Raw genomic sequence first — 20,713 nt, forward strand, 5'->3', positions numbered from 1 at the left:
TTGCTCTCGCTCACTACCCTCCCCACGTCTCTGCCTATACCAACAGAGAGGACAGGTTACCAAGGGTGGTTATGGTAGGGCTTTTCTGTTAGGGGAGCAGGATCTGATCCAGCTGTCAGATATTGTGTTGAACCCTGACCGACACAGAAGCTTTCTTTGGAAAATGGGTTACCCAGAGCTCCCTTTCTTTCAGCTAAAGCCTGAGTTTTTAAATCATGGAACACCTGGAAAAGCCCCACTGTGTATCTTAATATAAGACATCAGAGGTGTTCAGAGTAGTGTTCACAGCTGCCCTCATCTGAGCATTCAAGCAGTTAATGGCCTATTGGCCATTAATGTCACAAAGCTGATTATATCAAATATGAGATCCTCATGCAACAATTGACCCTCACCTTTTCTTGACCTGCCTTTGGGGACGAGCAGTCAGGCATGATTCTCTTGATGATACCGCCGTGTCACTCAAAAAGGGTGTTCAGACCACCGTTTCACCTGCTTCCCTCCTACCTTCCACTGCCCAGCTTCCAGTTTTCCTGCCTAGGATGTGGGTGATATAAATGCAAAGCAAGCCTAGTCATAATTTCTGAAGACCCCAAGAGGACAACTATGAGAATGAGGCCAGTTCTGATTGGCTGAGTTTTCATTAGCAGAGATCATTAAGAGCCTGACCCCTGAGGCTTGTGGTCCGTGTCTGGTGTGAGCCTCAGATGTGTGGCTACGCAGGGCTGCCCAGACGCTATTAGTTGCTGTGGTCTCTCTGTGGTGTTTTACTTTATAAAGATCGCTTTGGGTTCTTCTGCTGAACCTAATTTCTCCCTCCAGGAGGAACCACCTTTCCCACTTTAAAACAGTGGTGTAACTTTAGTGATTTAATTCAGAGAGGCAATGGAGTGACCCTTAACACGTTTAGCAAATGGATAAGAAGTTCTCAGAAACTAAGCATTCTTCTGAAAGTTTCACAAAATACAGCCTGTAACAAACTAATCACGTGAGCATATATTGTTTGTTATTTGACTGTTCCAGTATTAAGTTTTTTTCGGGTCTACTTACTGTGATGGGGAAAGCTAAAAGCTGGCCCCTGGGGCAAAGAGGAAAGTCATGCAGTGAGTCATTCCTGTGGGGCAGAGGCAGCAGGAACAGACCAAGACCTTGGGGCAGTTTCTGGGGGCAAGGTTATATCCTCAGCCTAAATGATGTCCTTAGCCTCAGGCCAGACAAGGATAAGAGGAAAGCAGGCAGGTTGCCTGCTGAGTTGAGGTTAGAGCTTAGAGAGCTCAGAGGACACTATTGCAAGAGTCTGGGTGCAAGCATGTGGCTTTGGACTTGGTGGTAACAGAGGAAATGGGCACATTGGTACATTCAAGGTATATCTTGCAGGTATAGTTGAAAGAACCTGCTGATGACTTGGATGGGGGTGGGGCGGGGGGCATCAGGGAAAATAAAGAATCATTGATGGCTCCTAGGTTTTTAGCTTTGAAAATAAATAGTGGTGGGGACAGTGGTGCTGTTTAAAGGGATGGGGGAGATGGAGGGAGGAATGGGCTCCAAATGGGGAGGAAATTGGGGGACACTTAACCCTTGGGTAAGAAGAGGACACACCTCCACTGGAAAAGGTGGTCTGTTTAAAAGTCCAATGTTCAGCCGGTGGGCATGGCTCAGTGGTTGAGTGTCAACCTGTGAACCAGGAGGTCACGGTTTGATTCCCGGTCAGGGCACATGCCCGGGGTTGCAGGCTCAATGGTTCTCTGTCATCATCAATGTTTCTATCTCTCTCTCCCTCTCCCTTACTCTCTGAAATAAATAAAAATATATTTAAAAAAAATAAAAGTCCAATGTTCTTAAGTTGGGAACCACCTCTGCTTTTCCCTACAGTTTCCAGTTAATTTACAGTACCTTATTTGTTCACTATAAACCTTGTCCTTCTCTAGAGTGTTCTTGTCTTCGTCTCTAAAGACAAATTCAAAGCTGAAGAGAATTATTATCCTTGAGTCTGTGTTCATAGAGTAGATTGTAGTGTTTAAAGACCTTTATGTGTTTCATGAAAGCTATTACTGTAAATGGATTCAAGTAGATGTTAACCAGTAAATATAGTATCCTAAATGCCAATGGTCTGTACCTAAATAGATGCTCTGGTATAAACAAAATGTAGTTGATGGGGATAGAGACCTTAGAAAGGAAAATTTTCACACACAAAAATGGTCATGGGGTTGACTAAGGGTTTGAGAGACAGGAAGGAAAGAATGCCGAGGGACCATTATTAAGGACTTCAGCATTATGGAATCTTTTCTCTTCTCCCCTGGGATACCACAGAACAGCTTTCTTCCTCAAAGGAAGCTCAAATTGTTTTAAGAGTCAGAGGGTGACTTGAGCAGTGATGTGACTGTATAGCTAGTGGAATATTGGGGAAGTAATCAGGGGGAAAAAGAACGTAATGTAGAGGAAGTCTCCTACTCAAGTACTGACAGAGAGAGGCGTGTAGAGACCATCAGCAGAAATCCTAAAGCTAAATACCAAGGGGGCTATCACTAGTCATCCTGAGAAACTCAGGAATATGTCTGTGCTTCTGAAGGATCTAGAAGCAATAGGATCCCTCCACTGCTCCTTCCTCCTTCCATTGGAAGAAAGGGGTGGAAAACCCATGCAGTCAGACCCACTTGTTCTCTAAATTTATCACTTTTTGCAAAGGAAAGCATCGGTTATTGCTTCTGTGCAGTTATGTCAATGTCAAATTCTCTGGGTTGGGGAAAGAAGGGATTTCCTCCTAAACAGCTCAGAGAAAGGGACTGGTGATTGCTTTAGCTGGCTTGCATAACTGGTCATGCCACCAGGTGGATTTGGGGAAGTGGTGCAAAAGGAGAGGCAAAAATCAACGTGAAAGAGGCAAGATTAGTGGATTTGAAACATCTGCCTTTCATTGCCACCTCACACCCTGATTCTGACTTTGGTCTTGCATTTCTTTGTCTTAGTTTCCCTACTTAATAAATGGTAATGGTATTTATATCATAGACTATGTGTTTGTTGTAAAGCCCCATAATATTAAGTCACTTGCCCTGAAATACTATCTGATGTAGCATATTATTTAGAAGTAGAAGTAAAGCTATAAAATATATACTGATGTGGGCATATAGCTGTAGATACACACCATCGGGTGCAGCTGCACCATTACATAAAACCCCACCAGTGATGGCCTCAGGTAAAACTCCACCTCCTTTCTACCATTAACCTCCTGCCACAGCCACTCCATCCATACTGTCATCCTTACTGTTCCAGCACATCAGGTTGCACCCACCTTAGGGCCTTTGCTCCTGCTGACCTGAAAATCTTGGAATATACTGCTTCCTGATTTTTGTATCTTGTTCTTTCACTTTATTCAGATCTCTGCTTAGATATCACCTGCTCAGAAAAGCCTTTGCTGACCTTCCTATCTAAGGAGCACTGCCCTCTATCGTTTCTATTCACTTACTCTTTTTTATTTCACAGTATTTATCACCACCTGACGTTGTCATGTCCATTCATTTATGTGTGGTCTGTGTTGCCCACTAAATGAGAGCTTCATAAGGATATGGGGCATAAAGCAATCACCAGCTACTTTCTCTTCATGAGGACACATCCCCAGGGCCTAGGACATTGCCTAGCATCCCGTAGGTAGCTCGGTAAAGTTTTGTTGAATGAGTGTATGATACAAAACAAGCACATGATTATCAACTCAGTGATTAAAAATATCAATCTATGTTCTCTACAATGATGGTTTGAGAATCCTAAATATATTCTAATAGCTTTTCTTAACAGGATATGCTGTGGTAGAAATGGATAGTCGTTTGAAGATGGGGGTTTGGCTTTTAGCTTAACTTCTCCAGACTTCAGTTACTCCATAGCCCTGTGGTCATGGTTTAAGGTTGTGGAGCTACGGTGGCAGGTGAGAGTTAGAGTGAAGCTCATGTAGGAGGCAGTGATGCTGCTGAGGGTTCCTCCTCTGATTAATCTCCACCTGCCTCCTTCACTTCTTCAGCATCACAACTGATGCTGAAGCACAGGTGATGCCAAGGCAGCTTCAGGACAAGCCTCTCCGCTTCCAAGCATCTGCCACTGTGAGTCCCTCCCATAAGAACTCTGATGGGGCCACACAGGGTCTCTGGAAGCGGGATGGCTTCCCAGAGTGAAGTTGCAGTGGCCAATGGGACATGCCTCAGGGAACCCATGGACAGGGCACTGAACCCCTCTGTTCTCTCTGACTTCTCCCAGCACCTTCACACCCTCTTCTCAACCAAGGAGGCACTTTAGCCCATTCATTTTGGCTTCCATGGCTTTTCTTGGTAAAGTATCCCATATGTTTGTTACTCATGTACAACATGGGTGTTTCCATTTCTCATTTGCAGTTTAAATTAAAAATAGGGGTTGCTCTCTAAAGCAAATCAGCTACTGGCCATTTTTTCCTTTTCCCCTCTTGATATCCCTCTCAGCTCCAAGGGGCCTGTGCTGAGAGCCCCACATAGGGCTGGCAGGAAGCCGCCATTCTGGCTTTAGTCCCTTATTCTCCTTCCATATTTATTTCATACCAAACTATCCACCCACAAGTCCTGGGGCAGCCAGATGCACTCTCTTCATTTGACAAATACCTACTAAGCATTCAAGCACTGGGTAGTGTTTTCAGTCATGAACTTGGTAGTCTACAGGCAGAGGCGATAGCAAGCACATAACCACACAGAAAAGCCCATCATTACAATTGATGGGCATGATGAGGGGAAAGTAAGCAGTGTTTCTTGGTGCCAAAGAGTGTGGTATTTAAGGTAAGTCCCCAGGGACAAGAGGAATTTAGGCAGGTTTAAAAAAAATTGAGAAACTGCATGTGTGAAGGACCTAAAGTGAGAAAGTGCTAAGACATATTTAAGACCAAATGGATCACTGCAGGGAAAGGGGGAAATATAAAAGGAGATAGGGAAGAAGGCACTCAGGTCAACCAGGGTGCTATCAGCCATTTCAATGGCTTTCAGTTTTATCCTACGGGCCGTGCGAAGTTGCTGAAGAGTTTATGCTAGAAACACAAATGATCTGATACAATTAATATTTTAAGCCTATTAAATATAGAGTATTAAATAGAGAGTGGATTAGAAAATAGAGAGAAAGGAAATGGATAGACCAGTTAGGAGGCTGTCATAGTAGCCTAGGGAGGGTAATGACAGGGAGATCAAACTGGAGGTGGAAGGAAGTGGGCAGATTTTAAATGTCTCCTGAAGGATGTCATTGAAACGACTTCTTAGAGTGTTCCAGCAGCCTTTGACTGCAACTTCAGGACTTCTAGTAAGTGAGAAGAAACTGCAAGATTAAGCCACTATCTCAGTTGCATGCAGCTGATGGTGATCCCTAACCGAGGTACCCTCTTCATCCCTGCAACTTTCCCATTATTGTTGTGCTTATGCGGACCGGCATCAGTTTCTATATTAAAGTGAACTGGAAGGAAAGAGAACCATATTCATTTTTAATTGGCTCTAGTGTATTAAGTCCTCATCTCAGGCTAATGGTAGGATGTACATTCTGCCAATGTCTTCAGTGTTAACTAAGAAGCTGCGGTTAATGGTGGGACAGATATGTAGTATCCACCCAGAAACCTAACCTCTCCACTTACTGGACATAATGCACCCAGGGCAGCAGTAATCATGGTAATCCCAGCTGTCATAGAGAGTTCTCCCTCCCCCTGCTCTGTTGAAAAGTCATTGATTTCTTCCTTTTCTAAAAGCTAGCTGGAATACCAGCCTTTTTGAGTTATTTCCATAGAAACAATTTCACATTGGAATTTTTGTACTAAACCAGCATAATGCAATCACCTTAGCATAGACAATGCATGAATATATACTGCTCCTGCTCTTCCGGTGGCCTTTGCTCAGAAACATGTCAGTCTTTGTGGCTTTTCTCCATGAAAGGTGCAATGCTCTGGTTGCAATTGCTAAAGCGTCAGACGGTTTCTTGAGTTAAAAAACCAAAATGCACAGGAGGTCATAAAAAGCTCAGTTATATTGTACATAAAAAAATGGCTTTTTGATGACATGTATCATTGGAATGTACAAATTTACATTGCTAAGTGATGTATATGTACAAACATCACATGGCAGTCAGTGTCCTATATTAGATCTTTCCAAAGGCTTCATCCGCCCATTGATCATTCAGGAAACTCCCCATCAAGGTTGATAAGAGTTAGTGGGCTGAGGTGGGGAAAGGATATCAGAGGAAGTGTAGAGAGCGGCCACAGTGTTTGGACAGGTTCAAGCCTCAGACTAACGAGAGGGCATGGTCCTCTCGTGGCAAAGCCACTTGCAAGTCCCAGCTTGGAAGGTAAAGCCCTCCCAGCACAATTATAGCCAAAGGCTATAGTTGTAAGCTTGACCCTATGGTCCCAACCTGTGGTCCCACGTGGCTAAGTGATGTGGGCTGGATAGAGTTCAGGTGCATGTAACTGAGTAGATTCAAAAAAATAGAGAGAATGTTGTAAACATCTTGATCATGCCCTTACTTTGCCTCGTGGAATCTGGCTATAAAATAAAGACATGGCTTTCAGGCTGTGGCACTGTCGCTAGCTCTCCATCAGAAAGGACAGTGTCCCACCCAGACCCAGCTTTTTTCTCTTGTCTGTCTTTTCTCAATCTTTCACTGCCCCCTCTCAGGCTCACCGAACCTGGCTGAGCTGGCTTTGCACATATAACACCCAGTGTGAGGCTGAGTATGCCATGGCTGGCTGGCTCACCACAGGAAGGGGCAGGGCATGTTGTTACTGTTGAAGTTCGCTCAATTGTTAAAATGAAGATTCCTTGTTTTTAGATCCCAATGTGATTCTTAAACATCCGTGTGATTGCAGTTTCATGCTTTACTGAAAGAAGGCTTATTTGCTCCTGATTAGAGCAAATGTAAAATAAGGTGAAACTATAATCACTTCTAGATCTGGGACTCTTGGGCTCTTTAAATTGTATATAGTGCACAAGCAGGGACCAATAGGACCCATGAGAATGTCACTTAAGGCGATATGGAGTCCAAGAAGCCCTTCTGCCTTCTCTCCATATAACTTAAGAGTCCCAGGTCTAGTCACTCTTCCTTAGTTACCCTCAGGGAAATTGGGGTAGAGTTGGGGGAGGGGAAGGGAAAGGCAGAGATTGCTGTAAGTTTTACACTGTAAATGAATTGAATCTGAGGGCTGCTGTGGAACAAAAGCAGGTTTTAAGCCATTTGCTAAGCTCTAGAATTCATTGGTAATAGGAAAATCATCAAGAGTCACCCAGGAAGGGAAGACAGAAGTAGGGGTGAACCTTTACTCTGGGGACATGAAAATGCTGACAAAAGACCACAGAATAACATTCTGGACCAGAATCGTACAACACTTTGAAGTTATTCTTGTTCCTCCAAGTGCATTGGGATAAAAAGGGAAGCATTAGACTGTTTGTGTAAACCCCCACTCCCACCCCCCAATTTATATCTTGAAACTCTAACTCTCTGTGTCTCTATACTTGGAGATGGGACCTCTAAGGAAGTAATTGAGGGTAAATAAGGTCAGGGATGGGGCCCAGAAAAGATGCCTGAAGCTTGCTCTCTCTGTGTGTACACACAAGCTACACAGGGCCATCACCAGAAAAAAAAGAAAAAGAAAAAGAAAAAAAAACTGCTGGAAATTTGATCTTAGACTTTAATCCAATGTGAAGAAATAAACGTCTGTTGTTTTAGCCACCACATCTATGGTATTTCATTATGGCAGCGCAGGCAGACTCATGCAGGGAGCCTTTCCTATCCTGAATCTGACACCATGTCAGACTTGATGCAAAACGGAAAGAATGCCATCCCTTTGGAGAGCTGGGCCCTAGTGTAGACTCTGCACTTCTTAGCTGCGTGGCCTTGGGTAGGTCACTGTGCCCCTGGGCCTGGAGAGTCCTCACCTCTTAAACTGGGGTAAAGAATATGGGGGGACTTACCCCATAAGATGATTGCAGACTCAAATACTTAGCATAACAATAATAGCTAATATAATTTTCACATTTATTAGACACTAAGCATTAATTTAAGAGCTTTATTTATTCATTTTTAAGTCAGGTTTATTGACGTATGATATACATATAGTAAAATTCACCTTTTTAGTGTATAGTTCTAAGTTTGGCAAACAGTCATTTAACTGTCATCACAATGAACAGTGAGGACTTAGCACATCGCCATCATCTCACAAAATTCCCTCATGCTCTAGTAGGGCAAGTCCTTTTGCTGTACCACCAATTCCCATCCCGTGTCAATCATGGATTTTCTACTCCCATAGTTTTTCCTTATCAAGAATGTCCTATAAATGGCATCACATAATAGCACCACAGAGATTTTCTAATATCAACTCATTTAATCTTTACAACCATGTTTTGAGGCAGGTACAATTATTATAGGATGAATACATGTGGAAATGCTATAAAAAGGCAAAAGAAGTGTTATACAAACATGAGGTATTATTATTGTTGTTATTTTTATTATTTGTATTATTACTTCATAGTAGAACAAAGATAAGATTCTCAGTACAAAATTTGCATTGAATTTGCCTCATCTGTTCACCTAGAGTCCAAGTGTCAGGAGATAGCGATGATGGCTCTGTGACCTTTTCCTTCCAAACATAATTATTTGCCCTGTTAAGGCAGGATAGAGATTTAATTGTGAAGAAAAAATATATTTGCAGAAATATTGTAAATAATAAGGTCCAGCATGCCCTCTCTTGGACTAATCCCAAAACACTTGGCTTGAATTTACTCAGTCAAAACCCTTTCATTATGACCATATGATTGATAATGATCAGATTCTATGGTAAAAGATAATTAAAGCTTTTCTAGGCTACAAATAACAGCAATTTCAGGTGTAGTGATAATTGTTTCCCACTGTACGAGAGAAGGTGGCCCAGGATGTCACCAGCACTCCTCCTGACGCAACTTGTTCTGTGTACATTCAGGACCTCTAGGCAAGGCCAGAAGGGCTGACTTCCTTCCCATGAAGTATCCCTTGGTTCAGTAGCCACACACCACAAAAGCACCTCATCGCTCTTTCTAACCGGAGAATTCTTATCTTCCTGGATGTGGTCAGAAAGCGCCCACCGTCTGACCACAGTGGTTCCAGTTTCTCCAGGGAGAATATTTTGCATAAATTGTTTCTCTCTCCTCTTTTTAAGTTCATACTACGGATGCAACACAATAAATAAATAAATAAGGTCCAGCTATTTCTTAAAGTTCACAGCTTTCGTGAATTGTTAAGGAACAGATGAAGAGAAACGGCTGAAAGAGAGCAACCGAGTGAAGGGTGCATGAGGAGGTCTAGGAGTCTCTTCAATATTTAATGCTGCCAAAAGCCTCTGACAGCTAATCATCTCTTAATGGGTTTTGGCCTTTGGCCTGCATGTTTCTAAGGGAGTGAAATGTTTGGCTTCCCAACAAGTTATCACTCAGTCACTGAGTAAATACCACAAGCCAAAAGTGGCCTCCCAGGCATCGTTGGTTTTGCTAGTTGAGTTTAGAAGGTCCCAGATTAGCATTACTCATTTTATATCACCAGTGGTTTCAAAGCCAGCTAGGCACTTACTTTGGGTCTATAGAAAGGCTCTAGCCTGCCATAGAAAGGAGATTAGGCATCACCGTGAAGGAGTAATGAGTTATGGTGGGGATATTCATGGTCATTTGAAGAGAGAAGAAAGGAATCAGATAAGACTACTAGTAAATGCAACATTGATATTTGAAATAGAACTGGACAAGTGGACTTGAAAGAGATTCAAAGAAACAGAAGTAGAAATGGACTGGGAGGAGCCAACACTGAGAAGAAAGAATGTAGTAGAAAAAGAGGAGATGATGAGGGAGCAAGGAGCATGGTAGATGCAATTTTTGTGAAGCCCAACAGAAAGAGGAGAACTAAGCTTGTCACCTCCTCTGTCATCTGCCAGTGCACCTGGAAAATGAATTGTGCCTTCTTTGTTAACTTGTACCAGGAAAAAAGATGTTTTGTATATTTGTAAAAAATGAGAAAGAGCCTGGCTGGTGTGGCTTAATGGATTGAGCATCATCCCATGAACCAAGAGGGTTGCAGGTTCAATCCCCACTAGGGAGCATGCAAGAGGCAGCTGATCAATGTGTCTCTCTCATCGATGTTTCTACCTCTCTATCCCTCTCCCTTCCTCTCTGAAATCAATAAAAAATTATATTTTTTAAAAATGAGAAAGAGCCTAGGTTCTCAGCATGAATAGTGGTGGGACAGAGTGGTCTTCAGTACTGCTGGTCATCAATTCTTAGTTATACTTCCTTAGCAAGGTCTTTCATTTCACTAAATCCTAGTTTTCCAATATAGAAAATATAAATCATATTATTTGTTAAGTGACAGGGAGATTTTCACAATTTATAACCTAATGACCAAAAAGCATGCACCCAAAGAGTATTTCTTGGGTAAGGAATAAACATTGCAGTTGAAGTGATTAGATGTGTCTAATTTGATTTAAAAATAATAAAATCATTGATTTCCAACACAGGACAGTTTTACCAAGGGCTTTTTAATATTCTCTCCAGAAATTATTGTGTTAAGTTCCTTTCAATCTGGTAGATTTAAAAGATGCCAAAGCCCAGGTATTTTAACTAGAACACAGTTGTTATTTTTGTGTTTGACCAAAACATATCACCATCAAAATTGTGAGGTGTCATAGAAATCACATGAAAAGCTAAATGAACAGTTCTTTTCTTGATATGTTTAAAAACAGAACTCATTTTCTGTAATTTAATTTATTTCAGTCACTATAGGATTTCTTTTTGGCCATGGGCCTCAGACATTGTACTGGTTAGTTAGCCTTGCTGCTTTCACCATGTTGCAATGATTAGCAGCCATGATGGTCATTCAGCCCTTTTCTTTACCTTGGGCCTATAGAAAGGCTCCAGCCTTTCTTCTTAAGCCTTTGTCCTTGGTCCCCAGCCTCCTAAGATATGACATGTTAGTCATCATCTGTAGAACAATACTCCCTTCATGTTGTGCATTATGAAATCCTTTTAGACTTCATTCCCAGATTGAATAGTTCAGGTCTGCCATAGACCACCCCCCCACCCCATTCCCATCTCCATCTACTCTACAGATGGCAAACTGATGAGTGGGATTCTCATACACATTAGCTTTTATACTCCATATGAAACCCCATATTTTTTGTTTCATTTTATTAAGAAGTTGCAAATTTCATTGAATGGTTTTTATTTGAAGTGTCAGATAGGTGAACCAGTTTCCAACCATTTAATCTAAGACTTGGTTCTATCAAGAGTTTAGAGAATTTATTGGAGGATGGATAGGAAAGTAGCAAATGCTGATCTCTTTGAAAGCACACTTTGAGATTTCCTTCCAAAATACTAGTACTCACGAGAAACCCACTTGAAGACATGATATGCATACCAGCCAGACCCCTAATGCCCTGTCAGACATAACTGATTAGCATCCACCTTTCTTGAGGCATGTGATCTGTTACCAAAAACAGGAAGTGGCTGGCCTACAGTGTTATCAGAGCTATACTAAGGGGCACTGGACATCCTGGTACTTAGAAAAGGTACAGTGCTATAGCAGGGACAGAGAGTTCCTCGAAATGCTGGAACCTGAGCTTACCTTTAAGATCTTCAGGAAGTAGTTAGAAAGGAAAGGAGATCAAAATTTCCAACAGACTTGAGTCATGTCAGCTTAGTTAAGGAGCCACAAATAAGCTTGCTGGCTAAACACACAGGGCAGTTGTTGGAGACTGCAGAAGCTGGAAACACGAGTGACCCATCAGAATGAGAGGCATCAGGGGGGAGGCATTATGTGTTTGGCTCTAGATAAGCTACTTAATTCTTTGAACTTTGGAGACATGGTTTGTAATACGAAGGCAAGCCAGTGTCCGCCCCAAATGGTAACTATTGAGTTCAAATGAGATAACTGAGTAAAATTCTTTGTAAAGGTGAGGTTATAAGAGTTGATGGATGATTATGGTGGTGAAGTGGTGATAGGTAATTATAGAACTAGAACCCCAATCTCTGGGGATGAGGAAAATAAAAATTACAAGTCCGCGTCAACTCCCAGCTAACTGGGTTTCCTATTTGATCAGTTCTATCTGGTGAGTTTAGGGAAAGCCACATGGCTTGACCCACATGGATCCCTGGAAAGTCTCTTCAGGCACCGAGGCATATCCGACTGTCAAAGCAACAGTTCTGACTCCCAATGTCATACTTGAGATTGTATTCCATGTCACAAATATTTAAGCAAGGGTGTGAGGGCAAGTTGCCAAGTAGCACAATACAAAACAAATGTCTCATTGTGTTTGTTGCCGCACAGTATGTGGTTTTGTGAGATTCCAAAAACCATCCTGTGACGTTAATTTGTAACCACAGTGATTCCGTGCGTGTGTGTGTGTGTGTGTGTGTGTGTGTGTGTGTGTGTTACATGCTCTAAAATCCTGAGAAAGGGCTGCAAAAGAAATGTTCAGAAATGTTCTAAATGGGTTTAGAAAACTTGTGAACCCTATCTGAACTTTTATTAGATTCTCCCACACTCACCCGTTTGACATCAGTACAAGGAAAGCATTATTTATAACAGCATGTGTGAAATCCCAGAAGGGATTCTTGAAAGAATTAAAGTGAAAAATCTGTCCAAGCATAAAATAAATGATCAGATGGGAAAACATGTAAATCAAAATTTAAAACCTTGTTTTTTCTCCTTTAAAGGAAACAGGAGCTTTTTATTTGGCCATTAGCAATACAGGACCGAAAACCTGATAGAGTAGGTGCTGGAGTCCCAAGAGCCCCAAAGCACTTGTCATTGGGTGAGGAGTATGGGAGGATGTATGTGTTGACTCTCCTTAATGTCTCAAGAATGGCTGCTTCCCATTTTAAGGAAATCAGACAGTAAAATTACAGAGAAGGAAGAAACATCTTGAAAGTATTTAGTGCATTGAAATTTATATTGTCTGCTTAGGTATTAATCTCACGATAACCCTAGAAGTTATTCATTGTTACCCACATTTTATATTTGGAGAAATCAGGGCACAGAGAGGTTTGGCAGCTAGTCAAGGTTACCTAACCAGGAAATGGCACACTGGAGTGTGCCCTGTACCCCAGCATTTCTAATGTCATGATTTCAGTGTTGTCCACTGCATTGCAGCTGGGGATCCACAAGGAATATGGTAAGTCTGGTATCTTGCTAGATTAATGGACCCCAGTGTGTGTTTTTCAGCTGTCTGGTTCTAGGAGATATATGTAAATGGTTCTCTATCTCTCTACTTCTTCCCTGCGAACACACCTTCAAACTAGTTAACCACCAGCATCCTTTCTGGTCGGTCAGTGCCTGTGTCATACAGGTTGTGTTTTGACTATCAATCCTGATGGTGAGTAGTGCATGTCCAGGCAGTTTCATGAGGGAAATCTGTGCTCATTGAACAGTGACTACCTATCACTGTAGGGGTAAGAAGCAAGTGAGAAAATCGAAAGTTGAGGAGGGCAACCAGCCTTTACTGAGTGTAGGAGTTTTTGGTGTATTCAAAGCTGAATAGTAAGGATATGGGAACACCCTAACCCAGAATCAGCAAGTTAAATTCCTACTTGTTGGATTTGGAGTCATTGCACACAAAAAAACAACAACAATAACACCCTCCTCCTTTCACATTTGTGCTTTCTTTGGTGCCAAGAGCACTATTTGAAATCACCAAGCAAATTAGACATCTCTGACCCTCTCAGCTCCTTGGGCTCTGGAGTTGAGCAGCATTTTTCAGGCACTGTTAGTCCATTTCCTTCCTTTAATGAGTCAGAAATGGATATTGAGAATGATAATTTGGCAGAAACTCTATGTGGCATTAGTCTTAGAACCCAGGGGCTGAGAGTTGTCAGTGAGGTCTGATTCAGTTGTCTGTAAGCCCACTTGCTGCCCCAGGGTCAGGCATAGCATTTGGGCTGGTTATGCTGGGGTTTACCAGCATGAAAAGTAGGACCTACCACCCATAGGGCCACTGTCTAGAAATCTTATCATAGCTTTAAAATGAGACAGCCCTAATGGGCTACAAATATGAAAATGGATTACTTCACTTTTCTCCAGGAAGTAGGAAATCATGAATGAGTCTCCTTTGTCAGACAATGTTCTCTTTGCCTGTGCTAATGCTTTTGCCATCTAATGCCTCACCCTCCATGTTTTTACTAAAAATGAGCTTTTCAAAACCATAGTTACTTATTTATTTTTGTAAATAAGCTCAGTTGCAGTGCCTTGTCATAGAGAAAAGTCCTGATCTTGGAGTCCAAATACCTGACTTCTTTGTGTCTATCGCAACCTGAATCTCAGTTGCCTCATCTGTAAAATGGGAATAATTTCTGCCTTGTTCATTGCTGGGTTGTGGGGAAGTTGTTTAAGGAAGCACTGTGCACTGTCCTAACATCTTAGATTGGAAGGAAGCTCTGGCCTTGCTAAGGAAGTAGAGTTACTTGGTGGGTCATTTTTGAATGAAGAGCTCCATACTTGTTATCCTCATCAAAGTTATCTTGTTGATTAGAAGGTTGAGTCATCCTCAAACCAGGATATACATGTGTGTGTGTTTATCCAAATAAACACCCAACTGTCATCTCTGCTCCTAGTTAGTTCTGAGAGACAATTGCAAATAATATGAAAAAATTTTGTTGACCATTCTTTGCCCTCTGACTCTGGTGATTGGGATTATAAATAAATCTTATTTTCCTTATGTGTTTATAATCAATTAAAATCAATAAATTCAAGCACCTTTTCCTCTGATAATGGGAATGTTGTGTGGAGATGACTCATGCCTCCTTGTTCACCCCTTTCCCCCCAGGTTGGTGGCCATACGATGCTGCCCATCCGCTGGATGCCTCCAGAGAGCATCATGTACAGGAAGTTCACCACAGAAAGTGACGTCTGGAGCCTGGGGGTGGTGTTGTGGGAGATCTTCACATATGGAAAGCAGCCCTGGTACCAGCTGTCCAACAACGAGGTGCGCAGTGGGCTGGGTGAGACCCTCCGGAGGGGCTAACACTGAGAGGCGCCCCTTGACCAAAAGTTAGGACACAGGACAAGGACTTATGTGGCTTTGTTGGGTGCAGCACCTCCCAAATGGCTTGCTGTATGGCTGAAGGTCATGGCTGAAGTATAGTCACTCTGGAAACATAAGAAAATCACAGTGTTTACTGACATATTTGGCATCCTCTGTGACGAAGAATCGCTATGTGCTGCTCACCTAGCAAATTAATAGCAGATGTGACATTCCAGCACCCTGAGAGTCCAGTTAGCTTTTGTATATTATTCCAGGAAGGTATCAAGGTTCTTTCCTTTTTGCACATTTCACTAGACTATGCACTTCTAGTGAAAACCCAAGCATTCTGTTTCCCTATTCTAATCCTTTTGCAAATATGCCTATATTTGAGGCATAGCTTTTTGGTTAGGCTCCTAACATCTTCAGGCTCAAGTCTGTCTTTTACCCAAATTTGTTATCCAAAATGACCACTCATTTCTACAGCCTGGGGATCTCTCATCAGTCAGCACCCTGACATGAAAGTGGCCTAGGTTCCATATCAGGCCAGTAAAACTGGAATTCTAGGATGAGGTTTGGGATCATTCCATATAGATAAATCATTTCTCCACCAGTTTGGTGAAATCGATGTGCTTGAAAAATGGATGTGATCCAATTAAACACAATATACTAATCTATAATAATTGCTCTCTTCTTTCTGAAAAGAAGTAACATTGAATGGGTTTCTTTAAAGCAGCCCTCTCTTTGCACTGACATTTATTTCACCTGTATTATTTCCCCTATATTGTTTCTCTTCTGATCCTATCTTTGCTCTCTGTCCAGGTGATAGAATGCATCACTCAGGGCCGAGTCTTGCAGAGACCTCGAACATGCCCACAGGAGGTCTACGAGTTGATGCTGGGGTGCTGGCAGCGAGAACCCCACATGAGGAAGAACATCAAGGGCATCCACACCCTCCTTCAGAACTTGGCCAAGGCATCTCCTGTCTATCTGGATATTCTAGGCTAGGGCTCTTTCCCCCAGACCGATCCTTCCCAAAGCACCTCCTCAGATGGGCTGAGAGGATGAACGTCTTTTCACTGCTGCTGGATGCCATCAATCTGCTGTTCTCTACTCTGACAGTATTAACAACAAAGACACTACGAAGCTTTCAGAGGGAAGCAATGTGTACTTCTCCATCGGTAGACACAGTATGGACTTCTTTTTGGCATTATATCTTTCTCTCTTTCCATCTCCCTTGGTTTGTTCCCTAGTTTTTGTTTTGTATTGACTTTTTTTGTCTTCCCTGCTTCAGAGTCCTACCTTTCTTTTCTAATCGATCTGGCTTCTGCATTACTCTTAACTCTGCATAGACAAAGGCCTTAACAAACCTAATTTGTTATATCAGCAGACACTCCAGTTTGCCCACCACAACTAACAATGCCTTGTTGTATTCCTGCCTTTGATGTGGATGAAAAAAAGGGAAAACAAATTTTGACTTAAACTTTGTCATTTCTGCTGTACAGACATCGAGAGTTTCTATGGATTCACTTCTATTTATTTATTATTATTACATTTCTTATTGTTTTTGGATGGCTTAAGCCCGTGTGTGAAAAAGGAAAACTTGTGTTCAATCTGGAAAGCCCTTTACGTATGGGAGACTGAAACCAGAGAGAGAGAAGATTTTATTATGAACCGCAATATGGAAGGAACAAAGACAACCATTGGGATCCGTCCCTACTTAGGAAAAACCCAGCGGCTGTTAGCTGGGAGGAATGTATTCGGCACCTTCCTTTGAGGACCTTTCTGAGGAGTGAAAAGACTGTTGAACTCTGTGACATGGACTACCCATTCCCATCAGCAGAAACTCTAGAGTGTAGTAGAGAGAAAAGATGGCTCCGTGAGAGAGAAGATGGTGCCTCCCACACTCAGACATCCTTGTCTTTGTAGGTCACAGTAATAGCACGGGCTTGTTTCTCCAAATGTTATCAAATGACCCTTTGTCAAGTTCTGTTGAAAATAGGTGGACTCTTGTCCAGAGCTCATTTCAGGGTGGGGTAGAAAAGCCAAGGACTTGAAAAGATAAGAAGAGCTCTACATTCGGAGGCAAGCTTCTCTTATATCAAACTTTTCAGACAGCACTTCCCTCCATCCCCTACCCGCCACCTGCCTGTCCTTTTAACTGTGCAAGCAAAATTGTGCATGGTCTTCGTCGATTACTACCTTGTATGCAGAAACTACTGCTCCAGACGTCGTGCCCCTGCCATGTAGAGCAGATTCATAAAAGGTGTAACTTACATAATGAGGGGAAGCTAATGGAACTCATTAGCTGGGTATAAATGTCTCTGGGCCGTAGGGTGGTGATGGGTTTCAACAAATACGGACCCTGAAACCCGGATGTCCTCATGCACGTTGAACCCACTGTGAGACTGTGGGACCGTGGGAAGGGCTAAGTCAGTCCCCGAGAGAAAGGCCACCTCATCTCCGGGCACGTTGTATGCATTGGTGTTCAGTGTATGCAGGCCAGTCCTCGCTGGGGCTCCGGTTGGGAGAGTGGTTTCATTCCAAGTGTACTCCACTGTCAGTATGCTGTTTTGTTTCCTTCACTCCATTTAAAGAAGTAAAATAAAAAATTAGGCACAGCATGCCAACGGGAGGTTATGCCCAGACCAAGCTTTGGAGCTGTGCTTCTGGGCACCATCACAGGTTTTGTGAAATGAGGTTGTAAATTTAAATAGAAATTTACAGTTATTTGGGTGATCAGTTACACCAAGGAAGAACAATATTTCTGTTCCTCAAGAAAACTTGATACCCTCTGTGAGGGGAATTTTGCTAACTTGTCATCTTTATAACACGAGCCAGATTGAAAGGGAGTGATTTTAATTCATCTTAAGTCATTTTATTTCATATTTGTTTCTGAAGGTGCAATTGCTCTGTTTAGGTTTTGCTTGTGCCCTTAATTACTGGAACACCCTTATTTTTCATTATAGGGTTTGAAAAAGCCAGCCTAAAAAAAAAAAAAAAAAGTCAATTCACAGAGAACAAAAGGAAATCCATTAGCATCTGCAGTCAAGTGAAGGGGGTCGGACAAGACAAATCTTACAGTCTCTTCAAGCTCTGCGCTGGCCTAAAGATCGTGGAGTTGAGATGTTTTTTCTCTTTGTCAGTGAAAAAAAACCCACCAGAATACACATAATAATATAATGAAAGCCATATCTCCATGATATATACCTGCACGTATATATCCTATTAAGGACCCATGGTACTGTTAAAACACTGTGGCACTCTGTGAAGCAGTAAAAGGGGCAGATTTGTACAAAACTTTTCTAGATTCCATCAGCGGTGACCTGAAAACCTGCACAGGTTTGCCATTCTGCGGGATTGGCCAGCTGCTCTGGGAGGAGAAGCTGCAACTTATTTGTCTTATTTTAATGGAGAGCAAAGAGGCAATGCTCTAAAGGATCAAATTCAAGGAAGGCTGTGCAGTTTTAGAGCAAGGATTTGTTTAAGGCACATGAGAAGATGGGAGCATCCCATTCCATTCCAGTGTTGTTTTCCTCTGAGGAATAAAAGCAAAAAAAGCAAAAACAAATACACACCTCTCCTTACCTTTTGACAAGTCCCTCAAGGTCTTGAAATGAAAGGTTCTATGCAAGTGCAAAGCTCTGTAGTTATTTATATGCTTCTTGTTTTTCCTTCTGTTGTCTCAAGAGTATGTACTGATTTCAGCAACGTCTTGCATTGAAAGAATACCAGATTGCTTTAAAAGTAGCTGAATGAAGCACAGAATATCTTCAGGTGTTCCACACTGGTCCCCCACAATCCCCTCTTCTCATGCTCTTCTCACTTTTAGAAAAGGAGCAATCTCACTCTAAAACGTAGCCTGCCATCAAATTCATTAAAAGCTGCAACAAGAATAGTGTCAGACCTAATTCTCTAGCCCAAACTCTGACAGTCATTCCCATTAATAAATTGTTTCCTAGTTTTCTAAACGGTTTTCACATATGTTAGCAAACTAGTCCCATTTTTTTTATAGGTGAGGAAATTAAGACTCGGGGAAGTTCAATGGCATGCTAGAAATCTGCAGGCTAGCTTCTGACACCACTGGGACTGAGTCTAAATGTTCTGACTCTAAAGTTCATGATTCAGTCCACCAGAGACTCCAATCCAGGAAAGAAAGAACACTAACAAATTCATGAAGCAGGATATGAAGTTAGAAGAACAAAATGAAACACATGAGATGACAAGCAGCTGAGATAAAGTGGTATATAATCATGCTCATAGTTTCAGCTAAATCCTTGTACACTGAACCAATGTCATAATCAGGCTTATTTAGAAAATATTTTGAACTATGCTATAAAGGATTATATCAGAATTCATATTATGCATATGTGTTTACATCAGCGCTACCTGTGGTATGTTTATGTATTTATATGTGTGTTATAAATACTTGATTTATACATAGACAAGCACGCAAACATAGTGTGTTTGTGTGCTTATGTATAAATGTATAGGCACACAGTAATAGAGATAATTATAAGTAGGGTGCAGTATGAATAATTTGCTTAAAATCTGCTACATAACCAAAACTCTTTAACGTCGTGTTGCTGTTAGTGCTTCCATTCTCCATGTGGATAGGACTACACCACACTTCTCAACTCTGTGCAGTACTTCACGGGAGGAAAGCCTGGTTAAGACAATGTGCTTCCCAAAACAACTGACTCAAAGCCATCCCACCACACCGAGTCCTTTTTCTGGCTCCATGCAAAGAAAAAAGCGAACTGAGCTAGATTTCCTTCTGTAAAGGTCCAAGAAAGGAAAATGGATTTTTTCTCATCTTTTTTGCTCCTTTGTGTTAGCTCATCTTGTCCCACTATGACCCCTTTATTTCTTGTGTTCAGAGTTCAGACATTCCAGAGAGAGTGGAAATGTTGGGAGCCCAGTGCTTCAAAGGCCAATGGGGAGAAGTCCAAGACCCCACACTGAGGTGAGCAACTCTGAGGAATTCCCACATCCAGGTGGGAGCACAAGCAACAACAAGGCACAAGTCTGTCCTTGGCAAAGAACCATGAGGAAAGGAGCTCCTGGTCAGAAGTAGGCTATTTTTTTTTACCCTTTCCTTTTGCAAAATGGACCTTCTATAATGCCAACAGCATTAAATTATGTGTCTAATTAGATAAATGACTGCATATACACACCCTCAGTTCTCTCTCTCTCTCTCTCTCTCCCTCTCTCTCTCTCTCTCTCTTTCTTCCCTTTCAATGGAGGACTTTTATCTCCAATGTTTGACCTTTGATTTGGCCCTCCATCACTGTTTCAGAAAATTTCACTAGAGGGATGGCTGGTGATTTAACTCCTCAGATGGCTAAGTGAGCAGTTAAAGCAGTTTCTTTACGATGCGTCATTGTGGAATGCAGAGACTCCCAGGTTGTGATAGCAAATGTTATTCTAGAGAATTAGAGGTGGGCGGTATTTGTAGTTAAATATGACAGTACATGAAGGGTTGTTGTCAAGGCTGGAATGAATCACTGCTTCTCGAGTCAAAGGTTATTCAATATCTTTAGGTTCTGATGCTTCCCCTTTCTCTTCTTATTTATTTATTTATTTATTTATTTATTTATTTATCTATCTATCTATTTATTTTGCTCCATTTATCACAAACACAAAGCAAAGCAAAAAATATATATATGTATATGTATATGTGTTGCAGGCAAAACACTGTGAATTTCA

General features: G+C 41.8%; 1 protein-coding gene across 2 annotated transcripts in view; it reads left to right on the forward strand.

Moving 5' to 3' along the window:
* NTRK2 (neurotrophic receptor tyrosine kinase 2) overlaps positions 1-17,992 on the forward strand; it is a 311,333-nt gene extending 293,341 nt beyond the window's left edge. For both annotated transcript variants that reach the window (XM_081103075.1, XM_081103076.1), the window contains 2 exons: positions 14,810-14,968; positions 15,827-17,992. In XM_081103075.1, the coding sequence (XP_080959201.1) occupies positions 14,810-14,968; positions 15,827-16,012 (345 nt within the window). In that variant the 3' untranslated portion in view covers positions 16,013-17,992. The remainder of the gene's footprint in view (positions 1-14,809; positions 14,969-15,826) is intronic.
* Positions 17,993-20,713: the final 2,721 nt, after the last annotated feature.

The sequence above is a fragment of the Myotis nattereri genome (assembly GCF_964212035.1).
Source record: "Myotis nattereri genome assembly, chromosome: 12".
NCBI classification, from domain to species: Eukaryota; Metazoa; Chordata; class Mammalia; order Chiroptera; family Vespertilionidae; genus Myotis; species Myotis nattereri.